The sequence below is a fragment of the Herpailurus yagouaroundi genome, unplaced genomic scaffold, assembly GCF_014898765.1.
Source record: "Herpailurus yagouaroundi ecotype Mexico unplaced genomic scaffold, PumYag 202, whole genome shotgun sequence".
Taxonomy (NCBI): Eukaryota; Metazoa; Chordata; class Mammalia; order Carnivora; family Felidae; genus Herpailurus; species Herpailurus yagouaroundi.
Window position 1 is genome coordinate 7,287,174 of NW_024412433.1, and position 21,938 is coordinate 7,309,111.

Consider the following 21,938-nt stretch of genomic DNA (forward strand, 5'->3'; position numbering starts at 1 on the left):
AGAAATGCAATCAGAAAATCAGAAACTTCTGTCTAGGTGGCTTAAAGCTTCTGAAAGCACTGTTCATGATTCTTTCACTTACTTTCAGTGAATCACAGCTTCTACATTAAAGATTAAGTTTTCCGCCAAGATACCATTCTCCTTGGCAGGAGAAGGGAGTACAAATGGAAAGAGGGGGTGATTGCTGGGAGATGGGAACAGCATCTCTAATTCCTGGCTACACAGCTCACTAATCTGGGGCACCTGGGAGCCCAAGGATGCTACCTTAGATTCATGACTAAGAAGACCACGTTGGAATTAACTTTAAAAATGATTTAGGAAACTGATACAGATAAGCATGACAATCCCAACAAACTACACAAGCAGTTACTAAAAACATAACATGTAGTTTTGATATATGTACAAGCCCATAATACCTACTGCAGGCAGCACCTAATAACCAAAAGCTGCTATGTCTACTTCAAAGTATTTTACACCAAAATGCACTAACTAGTATTACATCAGGCTGAACCTATTAGTATCAAATGAATCATTTTTTATTTAATGAACTTTCAATTGCATCCTCAGAGAATCATACTACAAGATCATCACCAGAACTGATCTCCCCCTCTGCAACAATAATTCCTACTGAATAGAAATTATAATTCCAGTATCACAGGCCTTTTTCTACCTCCACATTGCCCCATAGATGTGTTCATAGTCGTTATGTACAATTCTTGTCCCAATGTCTATAAATATACCCATTTCTCTCCAATAGAAGAAGCAAATACAGGATATAAACCATCTTTAATTTTAAAAACAAGTCATTCTGAAACCTTTAGTACTCAAATTATCTTAATTTGATGTCAGAGAACATCTCACAAGTGACCAATATATCACTCTGCCCCAACAAACTAGTTTAGTACTGCCATTCTTGAAGAGTGGAAGATACAAAAGCAAATTTTTTTGAGAGAGAGAGAGAACAAGTGCACAGCACGAGCAGGGAGCAGGGCAGAGAGAAAGGAAAGAGAGAATCCCAAGCAGGCTTGTGCTGTCAGCACAGAGCCCAACACCGAGCCTGATCCCACAAACCGTGAGATCATTACCTGAGCTGAAATCAAGAGTCAGATAGACACTCAACCAAATGAGCAACCCAGGCACCTCCAAGAAAAACACTTTTTAATCTACAATATTTACAACAAAAGTGGATTACTTATAAAAAGAAAGGCTCAAAATTATTAGCAGAGTTAATATACCTAAGTGAGCATCTTATCAAAAAACATTCAATAAAAGCCACTATGATTTATTTGAACATATATATGGAACATGCCCTGATATTTTAGTAGGGAAAACTTTCTTTATACTCTTAATCACTTCACATCAATTTAGTTTTACAGAACTCATCTTTTCAAATATATACCTTTGTATACACGTATACAAAGGAAAAAACCTGTATTTTTTTAAGTTTTTTTTTTTTAAGTTTTTTTTTTTGAGAGAGCACAAGTGAAGGAGGGGACAGAGAAAGAGGGAGACAGAGAATCCCAAGTGGGCTCCACGCTGTGAGCCCAGAGCCTGACACAGGACTCAAACTCACAAAACTGTGAGATGATAACCTGAGCTGAAATCAAGAGTCAGTCGCTAACTGACAGAGCCACCCAGATGCCCCAAAACCTGTATTTTTAAAGAGAGTGGTCGGAGAGATTTCTCAGGTTGAATTAATATACTACTTAAAATACAAGTCGGGCAAATAATGATGAAAAGGAACTTTACACTCTAACCAAACCACGAAAGTATGACTGTGGTGAATAGTTAAAATCGAGCTACTGTCATAACAGAGAACACAGGGCTTTTCCAAAGCAACCCAAGTCATTTTCAGACACCTCTATTAGATCTTTTTAACTGAGACTATGTTGAGTACCTACCACCTTAAACCTACCCTTTAGACTAACACAGATCAAACTTAATTCCTCTTTCTCAATTGTTGAGCAAATATTTGCAGACAGTAACCCTAAAAACACTCCTCCCCACTCTGTCCTGTCCACAGTTTTGTCTGCTGTGTAAACAGCCCCATTTCCGTCAGGCATTCACCATCACAGGGCTGCAAATGCCCCATTCTACTCCAATATATGGATCCCTTCCAGGTGTGGCCAGTCCTGCACACAATATTTAAGCTGTCCTGTGTCAACATAAGACAGCGGGCGTCCCTATTGCCCGCCTCATGAGGATCCTACAGTTCTAGTAAATGTTATGCTGGTTAACACGGAGGCCACAGTCAGCTAAGAAAGCTGTGCTTTTCCCCAGCAAGTTGCTATTACACCATTATTCCATATCTTAAATTCTAGAGTTTACGTGAGAGTTAACATTTTCTGCTGTTAAACTTCCATCTGATTAGATCTTGTCTCTTGTTCCATCTTAATTCTGATCTTAAGTCCCAGGTGTTCCACTCTATAGCTACCCCTCTAACTACTGAGTAATCTGAAAATCTGATCACACGTCAACACTGTCATCCAAAGAAAAGGAATGTTTATACAGCATATAGCACAAGACCTATCATACAAGTCAGAATTCAGTAACTGTTGAACAAATAAAGGAGTCCATATACTCTTATTTAATCCTAAAAATTCTGTAAGGCATTCTCACCTGTATTTATTATGAGACTACTGAATATGAGAGCTTAGATTACCAGTGATCTTCTGATTCAAAACCGTGTACTCTTTAAACTACCCCTCATTATCTGTCTCTAGTCACTGGCAAAAGTATTAAGTCAGACAAGGATGAGAGCAGAGGTCCCAAAACATCCTCCAAATTATATTTATCCAACAGTCTACAATACAAGTAAAGCCATTCATCTAGCAGTAAGTTATCTACCCAGTCTGTTCCAGATTTCTTGGTGCTACACTCATTTAATGGCTTTTCATTAATATAAATATAATTGATTATTTCCAATGCCATATTAATAAATGAGAAATTTAAATAACTGATATGTTAAAATGAACTGGTGTGAAAACAATGATGCCAAGTTGACTATTTGGTGTTTTAAAAAATCTGCAAATCTTGGGGCTCCTGGGTGGCTCAGTCGGTTAAGCGTCCAACGTCGGCTCAGGTCATGATCTTGCGGTTTGTGGGTTCGAGCCCTGCATCGGGCTCTGTGCTGACAGCTCAGAGCCTGGAGCCTGCTTCGGATTCTGTGTCTCCCTCTCTCTCTGCCCTTCCCCTGCTTATGCTCTGTCTCTCTCTGTCTCTCAAAAATGAATAAATGTTAAAAAAAAAATTTTTTTTTAATCTGCAAATCAGTCTGTGAATGATATTTGCATGTTTAACATATATTTTTGACAAATGCTTACTATTGTCAGATACAATCATGCCCTGGAGAACTTTTCTGGTACTTCCAGGAATTGGGCAATCACAAGGTAATTTTCATAACTCCAATGCTGGGGGGGTGCCTGGTGGCTCAGTCGGTTAAGCGTCCGACTTCAGCTCAGGTCACGATCTCACAGTTTAAAGGTTTGAGCCCGCATCAGGCTCCATGCTGACAGAGCAGAGCCTGCTTGGGATTCTCTTTCTCCCTCTCTCTGCTCCCTGTAAGTTCCCCACTCACACATGCTTATGTGCGCATTCTCTCTAAATAAATACATAAATACATAAATAAATGAATCCAATGTTACTATGAATTGGCATTCCTTTTTTCTCTCAGACCTTAATACCTACTGGCACTTTAGAAGGCAGTACCTTTAATCAGTCAGAAAAGCCCATCTTAACATTATAGGTTCTTTAATATAAACTATAATTAATTCATCACAAACACTGAAACCTTGTTCTCTTACTATGTTCCTTTTAATTCAGTAGCTACCTTAACTATAATTTATTTTGACTCCTCTCATCTCAAAACAAGAAAAAAAACAAAGATTAGGTATCAAAAAGACCAGATCAATAATAAAAGGCTAAAGAAAGAACATTCATAGTTGTAAAATTTGCTCTCTGACACAAAAACAAGCATTCCAGCTTTTTCCCTGTTTCTTTTCATCCTGTGAGAAATATCTACATTGGAAAAGGAGTTAGACTGGTTCCTAACTTAAAATTTCACTTCACAAGAGAGCCTTAATAAAGAATATATGCCTTGCAAAGAATACATAGACCTAAAAAGTTAAATCAAGTAAATCCTAATGGTTGTGTTCATCACCCCTGGTTTTGTGCAACAGAGCCATCAAATAACCACGGAATTATAAATCCAAGCAATGCTACAACTCCATCTACTGGAGAGGCACAGGTAACTGAGTCAATTTTAAATAAATGGATCCTTACATGTGAGGCTTTTAGGAACTAATATCATGGAAGTTCAGATAAAAATACTTCAAAACAGTAAGAAAGCCTTACCTACATCTTTTCGTCCTGGTTTTTCAAAACGTCTGTCACCTCTAGAAAAGATAAAAGAAGTTTCAAACAGGACTTAGGAGTAATATATAGATTTCCTATACGTGACAACCACTGCTGTATCTGTCCTTAATAGCATTGCTTTCCTTTTCAAATTGTAAAAACAAACAGCGCCCCAACATTTGGAAAATATAAGAAAACACAAAGATGAAAACAAAAATATCCACTATCTCACTTACCAAAAGCCAGCTTCTATTGACCCAGAAATGTTTTTTAAAATTAGATAAATTTTAATTAGATAGATGCTTTACTTTAGATACACACTATATATAGTTTTATATACTATTTTTGGCACGTGTTTTCCCACATCATTAGATATTTTCAAAATCATCCTAACTTTTAATGGTTATAGAATATTCTATTGTGTGGATATACCATTACATAAGAAGCCATGCTGATATTAAGCTATTTGGCTTGTTTCTAATTATATTATAAATATCATCACAGTGAACATCTTTGTACATACAACTTTGTGGAACTGCCCTCATTCATCAACAGACTTCACAGAGTCACAAAGAACAGAGAAGATGCTTTGACTGATAGCAACAAAAAATAAAATGTCAATTGTCAATGCCTCCCTCTGAACACTAATAAAATAACAAATCTGACTAACTATGAAATATCCATGCTGGCACTAACATATTAACCTATTTATCTCCAATGCTTCTTTCATTAAATAAGGATCATTTAAAACTTTCTAACATACATCTTGATACTCAATAATTAAAAGCATTTTTTAAGTGAAATCTTATAACTATACAAAGAAACGTCTCCTCTGGAGAAAGCAGAAAAAAAATTTTTTTACACCAAGAAGTCTTTATGCCAAGATCTGGATCTTTTAGTTACCTTTCCTCCCAGCTCTGTGACCTATGCATTTCCCTGCCACCTCCTCGACCAAAGACACCCTCTACTTCATCAAAGCTTCTTTGGTAGAAACCACATTCACCTCTGCCTCTGCCTGAAAATAAGAAAACAGAAAAAATGATACTCAGATGTCAATATTTGACACATATTCAACACCAACGATTAATCTTTGAAGTTCTGTCTCCACACAAAGAGGATGTCTATGTTTAAACATTTAGCAAGGCCTGACGGATCTTTACCTGAGAGACCAATAATGGCACTGAAGAGGCTAGACCACAGGAGGTTGAAAGAAACAAGTTAGAAAACAGGTGTTAAGAGTCCCAGTCCTGAATAAGAAACAGTGTCAACGTTAAGTTCTTTAATAAAAAGTTTAACAGTAAAATTCTAAGAAGATCGGTAAACTATTACTACAAATTGGACCTTTTATTGGATTTTTTTCAACAAAAATGAAAGATTTAGGGAGCTTCAGAAGAGAGCAGATAAAATATACAAAAGTGAAGCACAAACGTTAATATAATTTATCTAACTCCACAGAAAGGATATTTAAGGGGCGCCTGGGTGGCTCACTTGGTTGGGCGTCCAACTTCAACTCAGGTCATGATCTCACAGTTCATGAGTTGGAGCCCCACTTCGGCCTCTGTGCTGACAGCTCAGAGCCTGGGAGCCTGCTTTGGATTCTCTCTCTCTCTCTCTCTCTCTCTCTCTCTCTCCCCCTCCTTCACTCATGCTCTGTCTCTGTCTCTCAAAAACAAATCAACATTAAAAAAAAACTTAAAAAAAAAAAAAAAAAGAAAGGATAATTTAATATAGCCAACTCTATCAATTTTGGGAACTAACTCCGTAAAGGATGTTCTACACCAACAAAAGCACTCTTTCCCCTTTGCTCAAGTCTTCAAGGAAGAAAAACATCAGGACTAAATTTGAACCCGAGCTAGTGAGAATGTGCTGTATGCAGAGACTGAGAGGTTCTAAATGTTCAGATGTAAACTGGTCTTTACTGAAGTCAATTTGGTCAGATCTATCAAAATCTGACTCAACGATTCTAACCACAATTTATCCTAACAGAAATACACAAACATGCAAATACATATATATGCAGATGTTCACTGCAATGTGTAACACCAGAAATAACCTAAATAAATTTTGATAATATTAAATTTTAGTAGAACATTATGAAGCCACAGAAGATAAAACGCTGACATTAAAAGAAATCTACATTATTCTGTTGAATAACAGAATAATACTTATAAAAATAACTCCGCTTATATAAATTATATGGCTGTTGGGATCAGGAGGAACATCCATCCAACTGGTGCTCTGGGGGCAGAAAGCAATATGAACGTTTTAGCTTTATACTTTCTGCACAATGTGAGGTTTTCTCAATTAATGCGCACCATTTGTATCCAACACACAGATGAGAAAACTGGAAAAGGGTGGGGAGTTTAGAGCTGTACTTAGATAAAATATTACCCATCATCCGTAGCTCACCATTTTTAACAGTGTAAAAACACCCAAAACAAAATGATGATGAATTATGAACGAAAGAATGCATTCCAAAGCTAAATACAAGTGAGTTAAATAATTATTTCAAATATCCACATAGGATTTCTACTTTCTGCTTATAATGTATGAAAACCTGACTCAGAATATACTTGTACTTTTATGTAACCTTACTATGAAATGCACAGAAAGGTACCCCTCATAACTAGTCCAGGTAACCCACATTTCTTCATCTGTAAAATGGAAATGAGACTAGGCTTAAAATGTAATAATCTAAAAGTTACTTTCCAGTCAATCTAACTTTGTATCAACATAACGTCGACTCCCCAGTTTCCCATTTCAGTACCTCTCTCCTTAGGAAATGTATACATTTTTTAAAAAATAGTATCTGCATTCTATTAATCAAAAAGGTGCATGTTACTTGAAATACAGTATCAAATGTGTATAATAATATAATTTAGTGTTTAGACAATGCCTGATGCACATACAGATTCCCAGTCGTTTATAATAACATAATTACTCATTCGATAATATCCTTATAATAACACGGCTACCAGTGAATATCAACCCACAGGCTAGGAATCCCTGCTTTTGATAAGATACTGCAAATGTATACATTTTATGTAAAATCCTAAAACAGTATAATGCCAAGTGTTATGTAACACTGGGGTGGATCTCCTGCAATGATGATTCTTGGGGTGTAAGAAAGTCCCCTCTTCTGAAGAGGACAATTTTCTCAGTAAACCAATAAGTACCAAGCACCTTGAAAAAGTATTTTATTTTAGAAACCTGAATATGAAAAAAGCCTTCAGGTTGCCAGAAAAACAAGCAAACCACAGACAAAAATATTTTCTGCCAAGTTAACTAGCACTGGTACTGGTCCTCCTTATTAGACTAAAGCTTATTATAAGGAGACACATAAAAAGAATCAGATTCTAGAGCTTACCAGTTGTAAGGACCATAATCATCTCTAAATACAGTTCTCATATAAGCAGCAGCAAGTACACATAACATGATGAATCTCTCACACAGCTAAATATTCAAAGGACTGTCCTATTGTCTGAGATTTCACCCGATTCTTTTGGGGGATTAAAATATACTTCCTTTAAACGATGATAAAGACAAGTGGCTGACAGCTGTGTGGATCTGCTGTACTCTTAAACACCTTAACCAGGTAAAATAGAAAGATGACATTTTACACTGTTTCCCCACCCATTTGTTTGTTTAAATTTTACTAGTTCCCGATATTTAGAAGTCTAGACATCAGTCGGTTTTCACATCAAAATCTCCTCAAGTTTGGGACACCTGGGTGGCTCAGTCGGTTAAACATCCAACTTAGGCTAAGGTCATGATCTCGTGATTCATGAGTTCAAGCCCCGCATCGGGCTCCGTGCTGACAGCTCAGAGCCTGGAGCCTCCATTGGATTCTGTGTCTCCCTCTCTCACTGCCCCTCTCCTGCTCACACTCTGTGTGTGTATGTGTGTGTGTGTGAGTGTGTGTGTGTCTCTCTCTCTCAAAAATAAATAAAATATTTTAATAAAAAAAATCTCAAGTTAAAAAGAGCCAAAATAACCATCTAACGTTAGCTTTGCCCATGGGGGGGAGCCATAATAATCATCACTTAACCAACAAGTTAAAATTAAGTACTAACTAAAGAAAACAAAACCAGATTAATGATCTCATGAAATCATCGGAAAAGAAATCACATTTTGGACAATGATGCTAAAAATGTTTCTTACAAAGTGAATTCATTCATTTGACCAGTTTCGTACCATTTGTTCACATCAATGTTAATTAAGTCACTGCTTTTCTCACAGTATCTATCTTTTTGCACATGCCCAGTTTAAGTTCTGAATGTAGGACACTATGCGATAACCCCCCACTTGAAAGAATCAGAAAGCAGGGAGAAATTTACCAATCCTTCAGTTTGTTTCTCAATATGGAGTTTTTTAAAGACTGTTTAGTCGGGGCGCCTGGGTGGCACAGTCGGTTAAGCGTCCGACTTCAGCCGGGTCACGATCTCGCGGTCCGTGAGTTCGAGCCCCGCGTCGGGCTCTGGGCTGATGGCTCAGAGCCTGGAGCCTGTTTCCGATTCTGTGTCTCCCTCTCTCTCTGCCCCTCCCCCGTTCATGCTCTGTCTCTCTCTGTCCCAAAAATAAATAAACGTTGAAAAAAAAAAAATTAAGACTGTTTAGAGAGACTGGTGTGTATTTACAGCACACAAAGTTGGTGATCACTTGAGGTTCACAGAAGTGCTGGCTTGTGGACCACCCTTCTTGAATAATCATCTCTGTACAACTTACCCTAAAAAGCACTGGAGGCAAAGCCACCTGAGTGCAACCTCCCCCTGTTGCCAGCCTACCAAAGAAAATCATAGGCAACACCCAAGCAGTAGCCCAGAGCCATCTCCACATCACCACTGCACCACACCACCAAGACACAAAGACCTCAGGTGAATTCTGGACCAACGGAACCTCACTGCACGTGAGAAGCTGAATGGCATGGGGAGCTTTTGAAGCACACACATGCCTAAATCTCACCACCCAGGATCTGACTGCAGAAGTACTTCTAACAAATCCCCAGGTTAAAAACTACCGTTCTGGAAACTGACAAATTCAGAAGGAAAAACCACGTATACCTTGCTAACAGTACGTGGCCTACAAGCAGAGAGCTTTAGCTGCCCCATTATTATTCGCCACCCCTGCGCTCCCACATGCTACACTTTTTTTTTAAGTTTACTTATTTATTTTGAGAGAGAAAGACAGAGAGAGTGCACAAGCAAGGAAAGGGCAGAAAGAAGGAGAGACAGAATCCCAAGCAGGCTCTACGCAGAGCCTGACGTGGGGCTCAAACTCACGAACCGTGAGATCATGACCTGAACGGAAATCAAAAGCCAGACACTTAACCGACTGTGCCACCCAGGCGCTCTGCATTCCCACATTCGGAATGGACTACCGAAAGTGTCCTCTTCACAGGAGTGCAGAACTTAATATGGCCTCTATAAAGGCTGAGTATAAATTATTCTATTCATAAGGCACAACTTTAAGAAAAAGAGAATCCAGATATTCCACACCCTTAATCACACCAACCTGGGTGGTGTGATATGTGGAGACAGTGGCCTCTGGCTCTGCAGATACCCAACTCTTCCACTTCTGAAGCACTTCTTCAAAAATTACAAGAGATGTCTAGACTACTGCGATGAGTTAACCAACTCAAGAGGTAAATGCTGAATATTTATATTGAAAACATCCAGAATGGCCTCATGTTGCAGAAAATCAATGAATAAAAAACAAGGAACAGACAGCGAAAAAACAAGTAATATCAACAAAATAATTCTTCGGAGACACAAATCTATAAAACCATAGGTTAAGTAAGTTGACTGATACATAATTATTTTTTGCTCTACCCTCTAAAAGAGCCCTGGCGCTGATGAGACAGAGGGCTTTTACTAAAGCCTCTCTCTGGCTGGGGACACTCTTCGCACACACGGCCTTATATAGAAAGGGTGTGTCACTAAGGCCTGTGGGGACTTAGCTGCTGCCTCAGCAGCCAAGGCACTTCCCAGAGCTATGGCAAAGGGCAAGGCTCCCTGGGGATGAGGAATATGGATGGGGATTTGCCAAAGTTAACGAGGAACCCTCACGCTCAAGAATTACCCTCTTCTGCTCCAAATCAGGAGGTGTGGAGCTGATACGCCGAGAAATGATTCAGGAAACAAATATTCAGACACTTAACACAGAGTGAATGTCAAAAGCAGTTTTTTTAAAATCAAGTATTGTATGTTTAAAGTGACTTCTCTCTCCTCTCCCTCCATTATTACATTTGCCACATGGAAGCTCACCTCGCCCTCTTGAAGAACTTCGACCTCTAGGAGCCCCCACCACTGTTCCTCCTCCTCCTCGTCCTGTCAATCGCAGGACAGCAGCACTATTAACAGACATGGAAAAGTTTCTCTGTCGAAAACAAAAACAAAAACGAAAAAAAAAGAAAGAAAAAAAGGATAAAACAGATAAAACTGCATGTTGCTTCACCCCATCTCCCGTTCCAACTATAAAATGGCATCTAATTACTACAAACAATGGGAAACCATAACTACACCGCATGCTAAGATGATCCAAAACCTAATTTTACCTGAAAATCTCAAATTAACATTTCAGATCAACAAACACTGACAACCAATGCCTTATATCTTATTAGGTTCTGTGAGGAAATATTAAATAAACTCTAATCACTGTATGTATCCAGAAGCAGACAGAATAAATATGCACCATAATGAACTTGGTAGAAGAAATTCTGTTTGAAAAGATACTTTATTATTTTATTAAAAATTTTTTTCATGGTTTTTTTTGATTTATTTAAATTTAACTTAGTTAACATACAATGTAGTATTGATTTCAGGAGCAGAACCCACTGATTAGGCACCTACATATGACACCCAGTGTTCATCCCAACAAGCGCCCTCCTTAATGCCCATCACCCATCTAGCACATCCCTTCCCCATCCACCTCCCCTCCAGCAACCCTCAGTTTATTCTCTGTATTTTAAGAGTCTCTTATGGTTTGCCTCCCTGTTTTTATCTTATTTTTCCTTCCCTTTCCCTATGTTCATCTGTTGTTTCTTAAATTCCACATGAGTGAAATTATATGGTATTTATCGTTCTCTGACTTATTTCTTCACATGGCATAATACCCTCCAGTTCCATCCACACTGTTGCAAATGGCAAGATTTCATTCTTTTTTTGTTGCTGAGTAATACTGCATAGTGTGTGTGTGTGTGTGTGTGTGTGTGTGTGTGTGTGTACCACATCTTCTTTATCCATTCATCCATCGATGGACATTTGGGCCCTTTCCATACTGTGGCTATTGTTGACAACACTGCTATAAACATTGGGGTGCATGTGCCCCTTCAAAGCACTTCCTGTATCCTCTGACTTAATACCTAGTGTTGCAATTGCTGGGTCGTAGGGTAGTTCTATTTTTAATTTTTTGAGGAACCTCCATACTGTTTTCCAGAATGACTGCACCAGTTTGCATTCCCACTAACAATGCAAAAGGGTTCCCCTTTCTCCACATCCTCACCAACATCTATTGTTACCCGACTTGTTAATTTTAGGCATTCTCACCAGTGTGACATGGCATCTCATTGTGCTTTTGATTTGTATTTCTCTGATGCTGAGTGATGCTGAGCATCTTTTCATGTGTCTGTTAGTCATCTGGATGTCTTCCTTGGAAAAGTGTCTATTCATGTCTTCCGCCCATTTCTTCACTGGATTATACTCTACATAGAAAACCCGAAAGACTCCACCAGAAAGCCGCTAGAGCTAATATGTGAATTCAGTAAAGTCAAAGGATATAAAATCAACGTACAGAAATCGGTTGCATATCTATACACTAATAATGAAGCAGCAGAAAGAGAAATCAAGGAAATCAACCCCATTTACAATAGCACCAAAAACCATAAAATATAGGAATAAACCTAACCAAGGAGGTAAAAGATCTGTACGCTGAAAACTATAGAAAGTTTATAAAAGAAATGGAAGAAGACACACAAAAAAATGGAAAATGTTTATTTATTTATTTTGAGAGAGAGAGAGACGGAGCACAAGCAGGGAAGAGGCAGAGAGAAGGAGAGAGAAAATCCCAAGAAGGCTCCCCACTATCAGCACAGAGGCTGGCTCGGGGCTCAATCTCATGAACCACGAGATCACAACCTGAGCCAAAATCAAGAAATGGATTCTTAACCAACTGAACCACCCAGATGCCCCTGAAAGGATTCTTTAACTAGTGAAAGGTAGAAACAAGAGATGGTCACCAAAAAGTCTGAATCAAGAGTAGCAAGATAAAGAGAAAAATGATCATTTTTGCCTCATTCTGCTCACCAATGTGAATTAGTAGCACCAAGTATTATTTAATAGAATGACAAGAATCATAAATAAAAGGGAAGGGCCAAATAAGAATCTACATAAACAAGATCAACCATCTTAATGGGGAGGGGAAGAGCATGCTTGAAAAAACCAAAATCCCAATTAGTCATTAGCCTGCATTTGCAACCACAGCCAATTTGGATAGGGTCAAAAACAATGGGATAGTAGTGAGTGGGAATCCTTGAAACAGGAAAGGGGAAGATAAAGGAACACTGGAAGCCTAGGAGCCAAAATATACGTTTAGTTGACACTTCTGAATAAATGCAATACGTAGGCCTTAGGAAACAGTAAAACAAGAAGCAATTTTTAAAATCTTGAAAATAATCTATAAAATATAAAAATCCTGGGCATTTGAAGGAGAATTTTGCAAGGGAGTTTTAAACTCAGAAAATGTTGGAATATATCCTTACAAGAATACTTTCTGTATACTTAGAACCTAACAGACATTTATGCAAACACGCAGAGGTATGGCACAATGAAGAAAATGTAACTTGTGCATGGCTGCAGCTAAGGACCCTGCTAGTGGAAGGACAAGGAACAAGGCTTAAGAGTTTGGTTGAAGAGAATCTTGTGATTCAACTAATAATTAAAATCCAAATTGTGTTTCCACTGTGAAGTCCCCATCTGCAGTTTCAATTCAAAATCAACTGAAATGTGATTCTATACCTCTTCTAAGGAAATCAACATGCAACTGGTTAAAAAACTTTTCATTACTGAATTTTTTAATTCTTTAATTTATTTTTGAGAGAGACAGAACGTGAGCAGGCAGGGGCAGACAGGGGGGAGACACAGAAGCCAAAGCAGGCTCCAGGCCCTGAGCTGTCAGCACAGAGCCCAACGCAGGGCTCGAACTCACAAACTGTTGAGATCATGACCTGAGCCGAAGTCAGACGCTTAACCGACTGAACCATCCAGGCGCCCCCATTACTGAATTTTTTTGTTTTTTAATTTATGGGTCATTTTCTCATTACCTTCTTCATTAGTTATCTTTCTCAGAATTTTATTTATTACAATTTGTTCTGATAAATTTTAGAAATTTATAATGTAAGTAAGTTTTTTTCCTTTGAGTTTCATAGGTATATAAGCGTATAATCAAGTAACTTCAAAACTCAAGATTTAAGGTCTAATCAGTAACTAAAATTTACAGGATGATGCCCAACACTTATTTCAAGCTGTATGTTAAAAAACGTGCCTAATAATAATTTTTAAAAAACTGGCTGAAACAAATGTGTCAACTTACCTTATAGCACAGAGCAACCGGGGGAAGAAGTGCCTCTGGGAACACAATTAAGCAAGGCTATGACATCCCAAAATCTAGATTAATATAATTTAATACTGGAATAACAGAGCTCTGGGGCACCTGGGTGGCTCAGTCAGTTAAGCCTCTAACTTCGGCTAAGGTCATGATCTCACAGTTCATGAGTTCAAGTGCCATGTTGGGCTCTGTGCTGACAGCTCAGAGCTGGAGCCTGCTTCAGATTCTGTGTCTCCCTCTCTCTCTCTCTGCCTATCCCAAGCTCATGCTCTGTCTCTGTCTCTCTCAAAAATAAATATTAAAATTTTTTTCTTTTTTTTTTTTAAAAACAAGAGCTCAGAGCTAACTTCACTAATTAATGCCAGGATCCCATGCAGGTGAACACATTACCAAACATGTATACAACTCAAATGTACCCATCAATAGAGTGCAAAGAAACTTGCATATACTTTCCTACACCCTCACACACTGCAGCTGAAAATGCAAACTTCTATCCTCTCTGGAAAGCAATTTCTGGAAGTTCTATATTTAAATGTCTATACCCTTTGGGGTGCCTGCGTGGCTCAGTCAGTTAAGCATCCGACTTCATGATTTCAGTTTGTGGGTTCGAGCCCTGTTTCAGGCTCTGTGCTGACAGCTCAGAGCCTGGATCCTGCTGTGGATTCTGTGTCTCCCTCTCTCTCTCTCTGCCCCTCCCTGCTCACACTCTATGGCTCTCTCTCTCTCTCCCTCTCAAATAAATAAACATTAAAAAAAAATTTTTTTTTGATGTCTATACCCTCTGACAGAATTCCTCTTGTAACACATGTGAAAACTCCCATAAGCAAAAAGATCTTTAACTGCAGTACTGTTGTAAAATTGAATTGGGGACCTCCTAAGTATCAACCGATGGGAGCAATTTAAAAATCATGAGGGGTGCCTGGCTGCTCAGTCAGTAAGAGCATGAGGCTCCTGCTCTTGGGATCATGTGTTCAAGCCCCACGTTAAGCACAGAGCTTTTAAAAACAATTAAAAAGGGGCGCCTGGGTGGCGCAGTCGGTTAAGCATCCGACTTCAGCCAGGTCACGATCTCGCGGTCCGGGAGTTCGAGCCCCGCGTCAGGCTCTGGGCTGATGGCTCGGAGCCTGGAGCCTATTTCCGATTCTGTGTCTCCCTCTCTCTCTGCCCCTCCCCCGTTCATGCTCTGTCTCTCTCTGTCCCAAAAATAAATAAACGTTGAAAAAAAAATTAAAAAAAAAAGAATTAAAAAAAAAATCAAGGCCATCTTCATGTGAAATTCTATGCAGTTGTTTTAAAAACTGAGGCAACTCTATTAGGTTGATCCATATGAAATTGCTAATATTCAACCACTTCTGACCTACAAAAACTGCAATTTCATATGATCAACTGAATGTATAAAGATAAAAGCACAGCTGTAGTAAAGAGCATGGAAAGGCCAGACTGCCTGAGACTGACTTTTATTCCTTTAACCCACTTCTCAGAACCTCCTTTTCCTCATCTAGATAAAGTAGATAGGAACCACATTTACATCTACCTCCTGGGCTGCTGCCAGCACTTAACCCATTACATGACAAGTGCTTAAAACAGTGTCTGACACATTAAAAGCTAAAGAAGTATTTGCTCTCATCTCAACAGACCCAAAGGTGAAAATAATGAAGTACAGAACTATGTGCATAGCATGCTGCATTTAGGTTTATGTGTTTTTTTTTACAGGAACAGATATTTAAGTAGGTGCAGATATATTCACCACCACTGAGAGGAAACACAAAATGGAAACAGTGGCTACTTCTGAGGAACAATATAAGTAGGCAGAATTAGGGTGACTCATAGAATAATTGCTTCCCACTATATGTGCTTTTTGAATTTTTTACATAAATACATGTTATTATCTATTCAAAAATGCATACATAATTTCCTTTGACATCATATAAATAAAATACAACAATGTATGGGGCGCCTGGGTGGCTCAGATGGTTAAGCATCTGACTTCTCAGGTCATAATCTCGCAGTTTGTGTGTTTGAGTCCCAGGCTGGGCTCTGTGCTGACAGCTCAGAGCCTGGAGCCTGCTTCAGATACTGTGTCTCCCTCTCTCTCTCTCTCTGACCCTCCCCCACTCGCCCACTCCCAAAAATAAACAAACATTAAAAAAATAAACAAATAAAATACAACGATGTAAATTAGGTAGCAGCTATGTAAAAAGTCCCACTTCTCAAACTGATAAATGTATTCAAGGGAAATGCCAAACCAAAATAGTGACCAGATTTCTGAGCATCAATTTTGTTTTTTTGTGTTTTTCTTAATAAATTTTTTTAATGTTGATTTTTGAGAGAGAGAGAGAGAGAAAGAGAGAAAGAAAGAGAGAGAGAGAGAGAGAGAGAGAGAGAGAGAAACAGCAAGCAGGGGAGGGGCAGGGAGACAGGGAGACATCATGACACAGTGTCATGACCCGAGCCCAAGTCAGACGCTTAAACAACTGAGCCACCCAGGTGCCCCTCAATTTTGTTTTAAGAAAATGTCATTCCAGGGCACCTGGGTGGCCCAGTCAGTCAAGTGTCCAACTCTTGATTTTGGCTCAGTTCATGATCTCATGGTTCGTGAGTTCGAGCCCTACATGAGGCTCTGCACTGACAGCATGGGGCCTGCTTGGGATTCTCTCTCTCTCTCTCTCTCTCTCTCTCTCTCTCTCTCTCTCTCTTCTCTCTGTCCTTTCTCACTCGTTCTCTCTCAAAATACATAAGTAAACTTAAAAAATTTTTTTCCAAGTTGTGTTTTAGACATACACGCATCCATTCATTAATACAAAAAGAGAATGCACAAAACTAACTTGCATTTTAAAGACATAAAATACCTATTTCAGGTAACTTCAAGAAATTTAACATATGCAACAAAAAGCTATTGTAGGTTATTAGAACTAATCACCTCCCCTATGAGGGTATGGGTGAAAAAACAATATGCAAAATTCTAGTCTTCAAAGATCTAAACAATCCCTGAAGGGAGTGCCTATCCATCAAAAGGACAACATCAAAATGCTAGTGAATCTTTTGCCTGCTTTAAGCACTGTCCTACTCCAGCATACTTTATAGACAAAGGATTCAAATAAGTTAAGTGTCAGGAATCCAAAATGATGTGTTTTAACTGAGTCCAGAAATGGACCCTGATGATCTTCTGTGGTTATCGTAATCATAATACCCAGACCACAGCACCTTAAGATAAACTTTTCCATTATAAAAGCAAAAGAAGATTTACTCCATTAGTCATTCCAGACATACTTTTGTTGGGTAGGTGTAGTGCAAACCTTACTTTACTCTTTTTCAAATTGTTAACCAACAGTTCCCAATAGCATTTTGTTGAATAATCTTTGATTTTTCAAATGATTTATTTGGCACTTACTAAATACTGATTTCTTAGAAGTGTTACAGGGTGTTTCTAGATGATTCAATTACTTATTCTACTGATTAAAAGTCTATCATGTTTTGGTAAACAGAAACAAGTCCTCCTCCCTACTTCTTAAAAAGCTTTTCTGGCCCATTTACATTTAGCCTGTAAGAAATCTAGGAAATTATTATAAGAAAAAGAAAAAGAAAATATTAAAAGTATGTATAAATACATTTAAAAATTGGAAGATAATCACAGAAGATTAAAACTGGTATACTAAGGCATTAAGTGCACTTTTAAAATTTTTAAAATTGAAAAATTAAAAATTAAAATTAAAAAAATTAAAATTTACAAAATTTAACAGGCAGGATCAGGGTGAGCTCACATAAGCAGTTACTAGAAAAAGACTACTATCCATAGAAAAATTGGCAAAGACAAGAACAAAACATTATATATGAACACGAACATTCAAAAAACTCTTCACTATACTGGGGAAAGATACACAAACTAAAACAATGGAAGAACATTTTTGCCGATTGTGCAGTGAATTTTTCAGTAAAAATACTCAATGTTTGAAGTGCAGAACAATGCACAGTGTATACCATTACGTGTATAAAAGGGGGAAGACATTTAAAAAAATTTTTTTTAATGACTGTTTATTTTTGAAACAGAGAAAGACAAAGTATGAGCAGAGGAGACACAGAATCTGAAGCAGGCTCCAAGATGTCAGCACAGAGTCCAACGTGGGGCTCAAACCCATGAGCTGTGACATCATGACGTGAGCCAAAGTCGGACATTTAACAGACAGAGCCGTCCACGTGCCCAGGGGGAAGACATATTTAATATTTACTTGGAAAAATATAAAACAAACTGCTAACACTTGCTGCTTTTGGGAAAGAGATGCTGGTGGCCGAGGGAAGTGATGGGAAAGCGATTTCCTATTACATGCTATTCAGTAGATTTTTATTTTGAAACCATGTGACTTATGACTTATTCTTTATTCAAACAATAAATAAGTAAATAAATCTGAAAAAATAAAAATACTGAACATGGCAAAAGTACTAGAAAAATGCTATAGCTATGGCATCAGCGAAACAAGAAAGATCCTCATACAAAGCTTCTTAAAAGCAACTCAGCATATGGAACAATTTGGTGTTATTTCTGGACTTCTATTCCACTGACCTGTAGGTCTATCCTTATACCACAGTTGTGATCCCTGTAGTTTTGTAGTAAAGTTCTGAAATCGGGGAGTATGAATCTTCCAACTTTGATCTTTCTCAAAACTATTTTGACTATTTAGGGTCCCTTGCAATTCTGTATGAATTGTAGGACCAGCCTATCAATTTCTACCCCAAAACCCCTGTGATTTTGATGGAGACTGCACCGAGAGTAGATTGACTGGCAATATTAAGTCTTCCAAGGCTGAATGAACACTGATGGCTTCCCACTTATTTAGATCTTTTTTAATTTCTTTCAACAGTATTTTGTAGTTTTATGTAAAAGTCTTACATCCCCTTGGTTAAATCTGTAACTATGTACTTTATTGTTTTTGATGCTATTGTAAATGAAACTGTTTTCATAATTCCCTTTGCAGATTATGTCAATCCTGACCCCTACAACTGTGCTGAATTCATTTATTAGTGCTAATAGTTTTTTGTATGTGGATTCTTTAAGATATTCTACATGTAGGATCATGTCACCTGAAAATAGACATAGTTTTACTTCTTCTCTTCCTTCTTATTTTTTTAATGTTTCTTTATTTTTGAGAGAGAGCACAAGCAGGGCAGGGACAGAGAGAGGGAGACAGGATCTAAAGCAGGCTGTGCACTAATAACAGTGAGCCTGATGTGGGGCTCGAAATCGCAAACTGCGAGATCATGATCTGAGCTGGAGTTGGATGTTCAACTGACTGAGCCACCCAGGTGCCCCTTTACTCTTCCTTTTTACAGGTCTCTCATGTCTTTTTCTAGCCTAAATGCTCTGGTACAATGTTGGATATCAGTAGTAAAAGCAGGTAACCTTGTCTTGTTCCCAATTTTAGGGGAAAAGCGTTCAGTCTTCCACAGCTGGGAATGAGGTTAGCTGTGGGTTTTTCATAAATGCCTTTAATCATGTTGAAGGTCCCTTCTATTACCGTCGCTGACAGTTTTATCAAGAAAAGTGATTAATTTTGTCAAACACTTTTTCTGTGCCAACTGAGATGATCAAGTGGTTTTTCCTTGGTTCGATTAATGTGGTATATTACATTGATTTTCCTTATGTTGCACCACGTTTGCACTCTGAGTATAAACTCCACTCGGTCATGGTGTATAATCCTTTTAATATGCTGTTGGATTCAGTCTGTATTGGTATATTTTGACAACTAAAGATATACAAAGAAAACAAACTGCAATAAAACATACTAAATGTTAACAGTAATTATCATGTAATTATCTCTACATGATGAGTTTATGGGGGAGATTCTCTCCTTTATACTTTTTTGTATTTTCTACAATGAATATGAGTACCTTTTATTTTAAAACACGTAAGATTTTATTGATACAGAGTATATAAAGAAATTGTAAAATCACCATGAAAGACAAACCGAGTAAAACAATGGACAAAACACGGGCAAATCAAAAACCATAATGACCATGAGCATATGAAAAGATGATCCAGCTACTAGTTACTAGTGAGATACAAATTAAAAACAACTATCACAGCCAATGTTTTGGCCAAAATGTAAAAAACAAAAGCTGGGGGTTTGCATAAAAATGAGCCCTCTCATTTGCTGCAGGTAAGAGTGCAAAAGGGCTTAAAACACTACAGAAACAAATGTAGCAACACCTACATTACATTATACACATCTGTGCATTTAAAAACATGTAAAGAACCATGCACCAAAAACCAAAGAGGTGAAAAATCTGTACACTGAAAACTACAGAAAGCTTATGAAAGAAATTGAAGAAGACACAAAAAAATGGAAAAATATTCCACATTCTTGGATAGGGAGAACAAATATTGTTAAAATGCCAATACTACCCAAAGCATTCTACATAGTCAATGCAATACCTATCAAAATAACACCAACAGGGGCGCTTGGGTGGCGCAGTCGGTTAAGCGTCCGACTTCAGCCAGGTCACGATCTCGCGGTCCGTGAGTTCGAGCCCCGCGTCGGGCTCTGGGCTGATGGCTCGGAGCCTGGAGCCTGTTTCCGATTCTGTGTCTCCCTCTCTCTCTGCCCCTCCCCCGTTCATGCTCTGTCTCTCTCTGTCCCAAAAATAAATAAACGTTGAAAAAAAAAAATTAAAAAAAAAAAAAAAAGAAATAACACCAACATTCTTCACAGAGCTAGAACAAACAATCCTAAAATTTGTACAGAACCAGAAAAGGTCCCGAATAGCCAAAGCAATCTTGAAAAAGAAAACCAAAGCTGAAGGCATCACAATCCTAGACTTCAAGCTGTATAACAAGGCTGAACTCATCAAGACAATATGGTACTGGCACAAAAACAGACACTCAGATCAACGGAACAGAACAGAGAACCCACAAATGGACCCACAAACATACGGCCAACTAATCTTTGACAAAGCAGGAAAGAATATCCAATGGAATAAAGACAGTCTCTTCAGCAAGTGGTGCTGGGGAAACTGGACAGCGACAGGCAGAAGAATGAACCTGGACCACTTTCCTACACCATACACAAAAATGAACTCAAAATGGATGAAAGACCTAAACATTAAGACAGGAAACCATCAAAATCCTAAAGACGGCAGGCAAAAAACTCTTTGACCTCGGCTGCATCAACTTCTCACTCAACATGTCTCTGGAAGCAAGGAAAACAAAAGCAAAAATGAACTATTGGGACCACGTCAAAATAAAAAGCTTCTGCACAGCAAAGGAAACAATCGGCAAAACTAAAGGGCAACCAATAGAATGGGAGAAGATTTTGCAAGCGACCTAACAGATAAAGGGTTAGTATCCAAAATCTATAAAGAACTTATCAAACTCAACACCCAAAAAACAAATAATCCAGTGAAGAAAGGGGCAAAAGACATGAATAGACACTTCTCCAAAGAAGACATCCAGATGACCAACCAACACATGAAAAGATGCTCAACATCACTCATCATCAGGGAAATACAAATTAAAACCACAATGAGATACCACCTCACACCTGTCAGGATGGCTAACATTAACAACTCAGGCAACAACAGATGTTGGAGAGGATGTGGGGAAAGAGGATCTCTTTTGCACTGCTGGGGGGAATGCAAATTGTTGCAGCCACTCTGGAAAACAGGATGAAGCTTCCTCAAAAAATTAAAAATAGAACTACCCTACGACCTAGGCATTTATCCACGGGATACAGCTGTGCTGTTTTGAAGGGGCACATGCAGCCTAATGTTTATAGCAGCACTATTGACAATAGCCAAAGCAAGGAAAGAGCCCAAATGTCCATTGATGGATGAATGGATAAAGAAGATGTGGTGTGTGTGTATATATATATATATATATATACACACACACACACACACACACACACACACACACTGTGGTATGTGTATGTATATATATATATATATACACACACACACACACACACACACACACACACACACACACACACACA

At 38.3% G+C, this 21,938-nt stretch overlaps 1 protein-coding gene across 5 annotated transcripts in view; it reads right to left on the reverse strand.

Moving 5' to 3' along the window:
• Positions 1 to 21,938, reverse strand: part of GIGYF2 (GRB10 interacting GYF protein 2) — a 153,539-nt gene that overhangs the window by 78,219 nt on the left and 53,382 nt on the right. For all 5 annotated transcript variants that reach the window (XM_040450663.1, XM_040450660.1, XM_040450662.1 and 2 more), the window contains 3 exons: positions 10,617 to 10,728; positions 5,257 to 5,368; positions 4,354 to 4,394 (listed from right to left, as the gene is read on the reverse strand). In XM_040450663.1, coding sequence (XP_040306597.1) covers positions 4,354 to 4,394; positions 5,257 to 5,368; positions 10,617 to 10,728 — 265 coding nt within the window. The remainder of the gene's footprint in view (positions 1 to 4,353; positions 4,395 to 5,256; positions 5,369 to 10,616; positions 10,729 to 21,938) is intronic.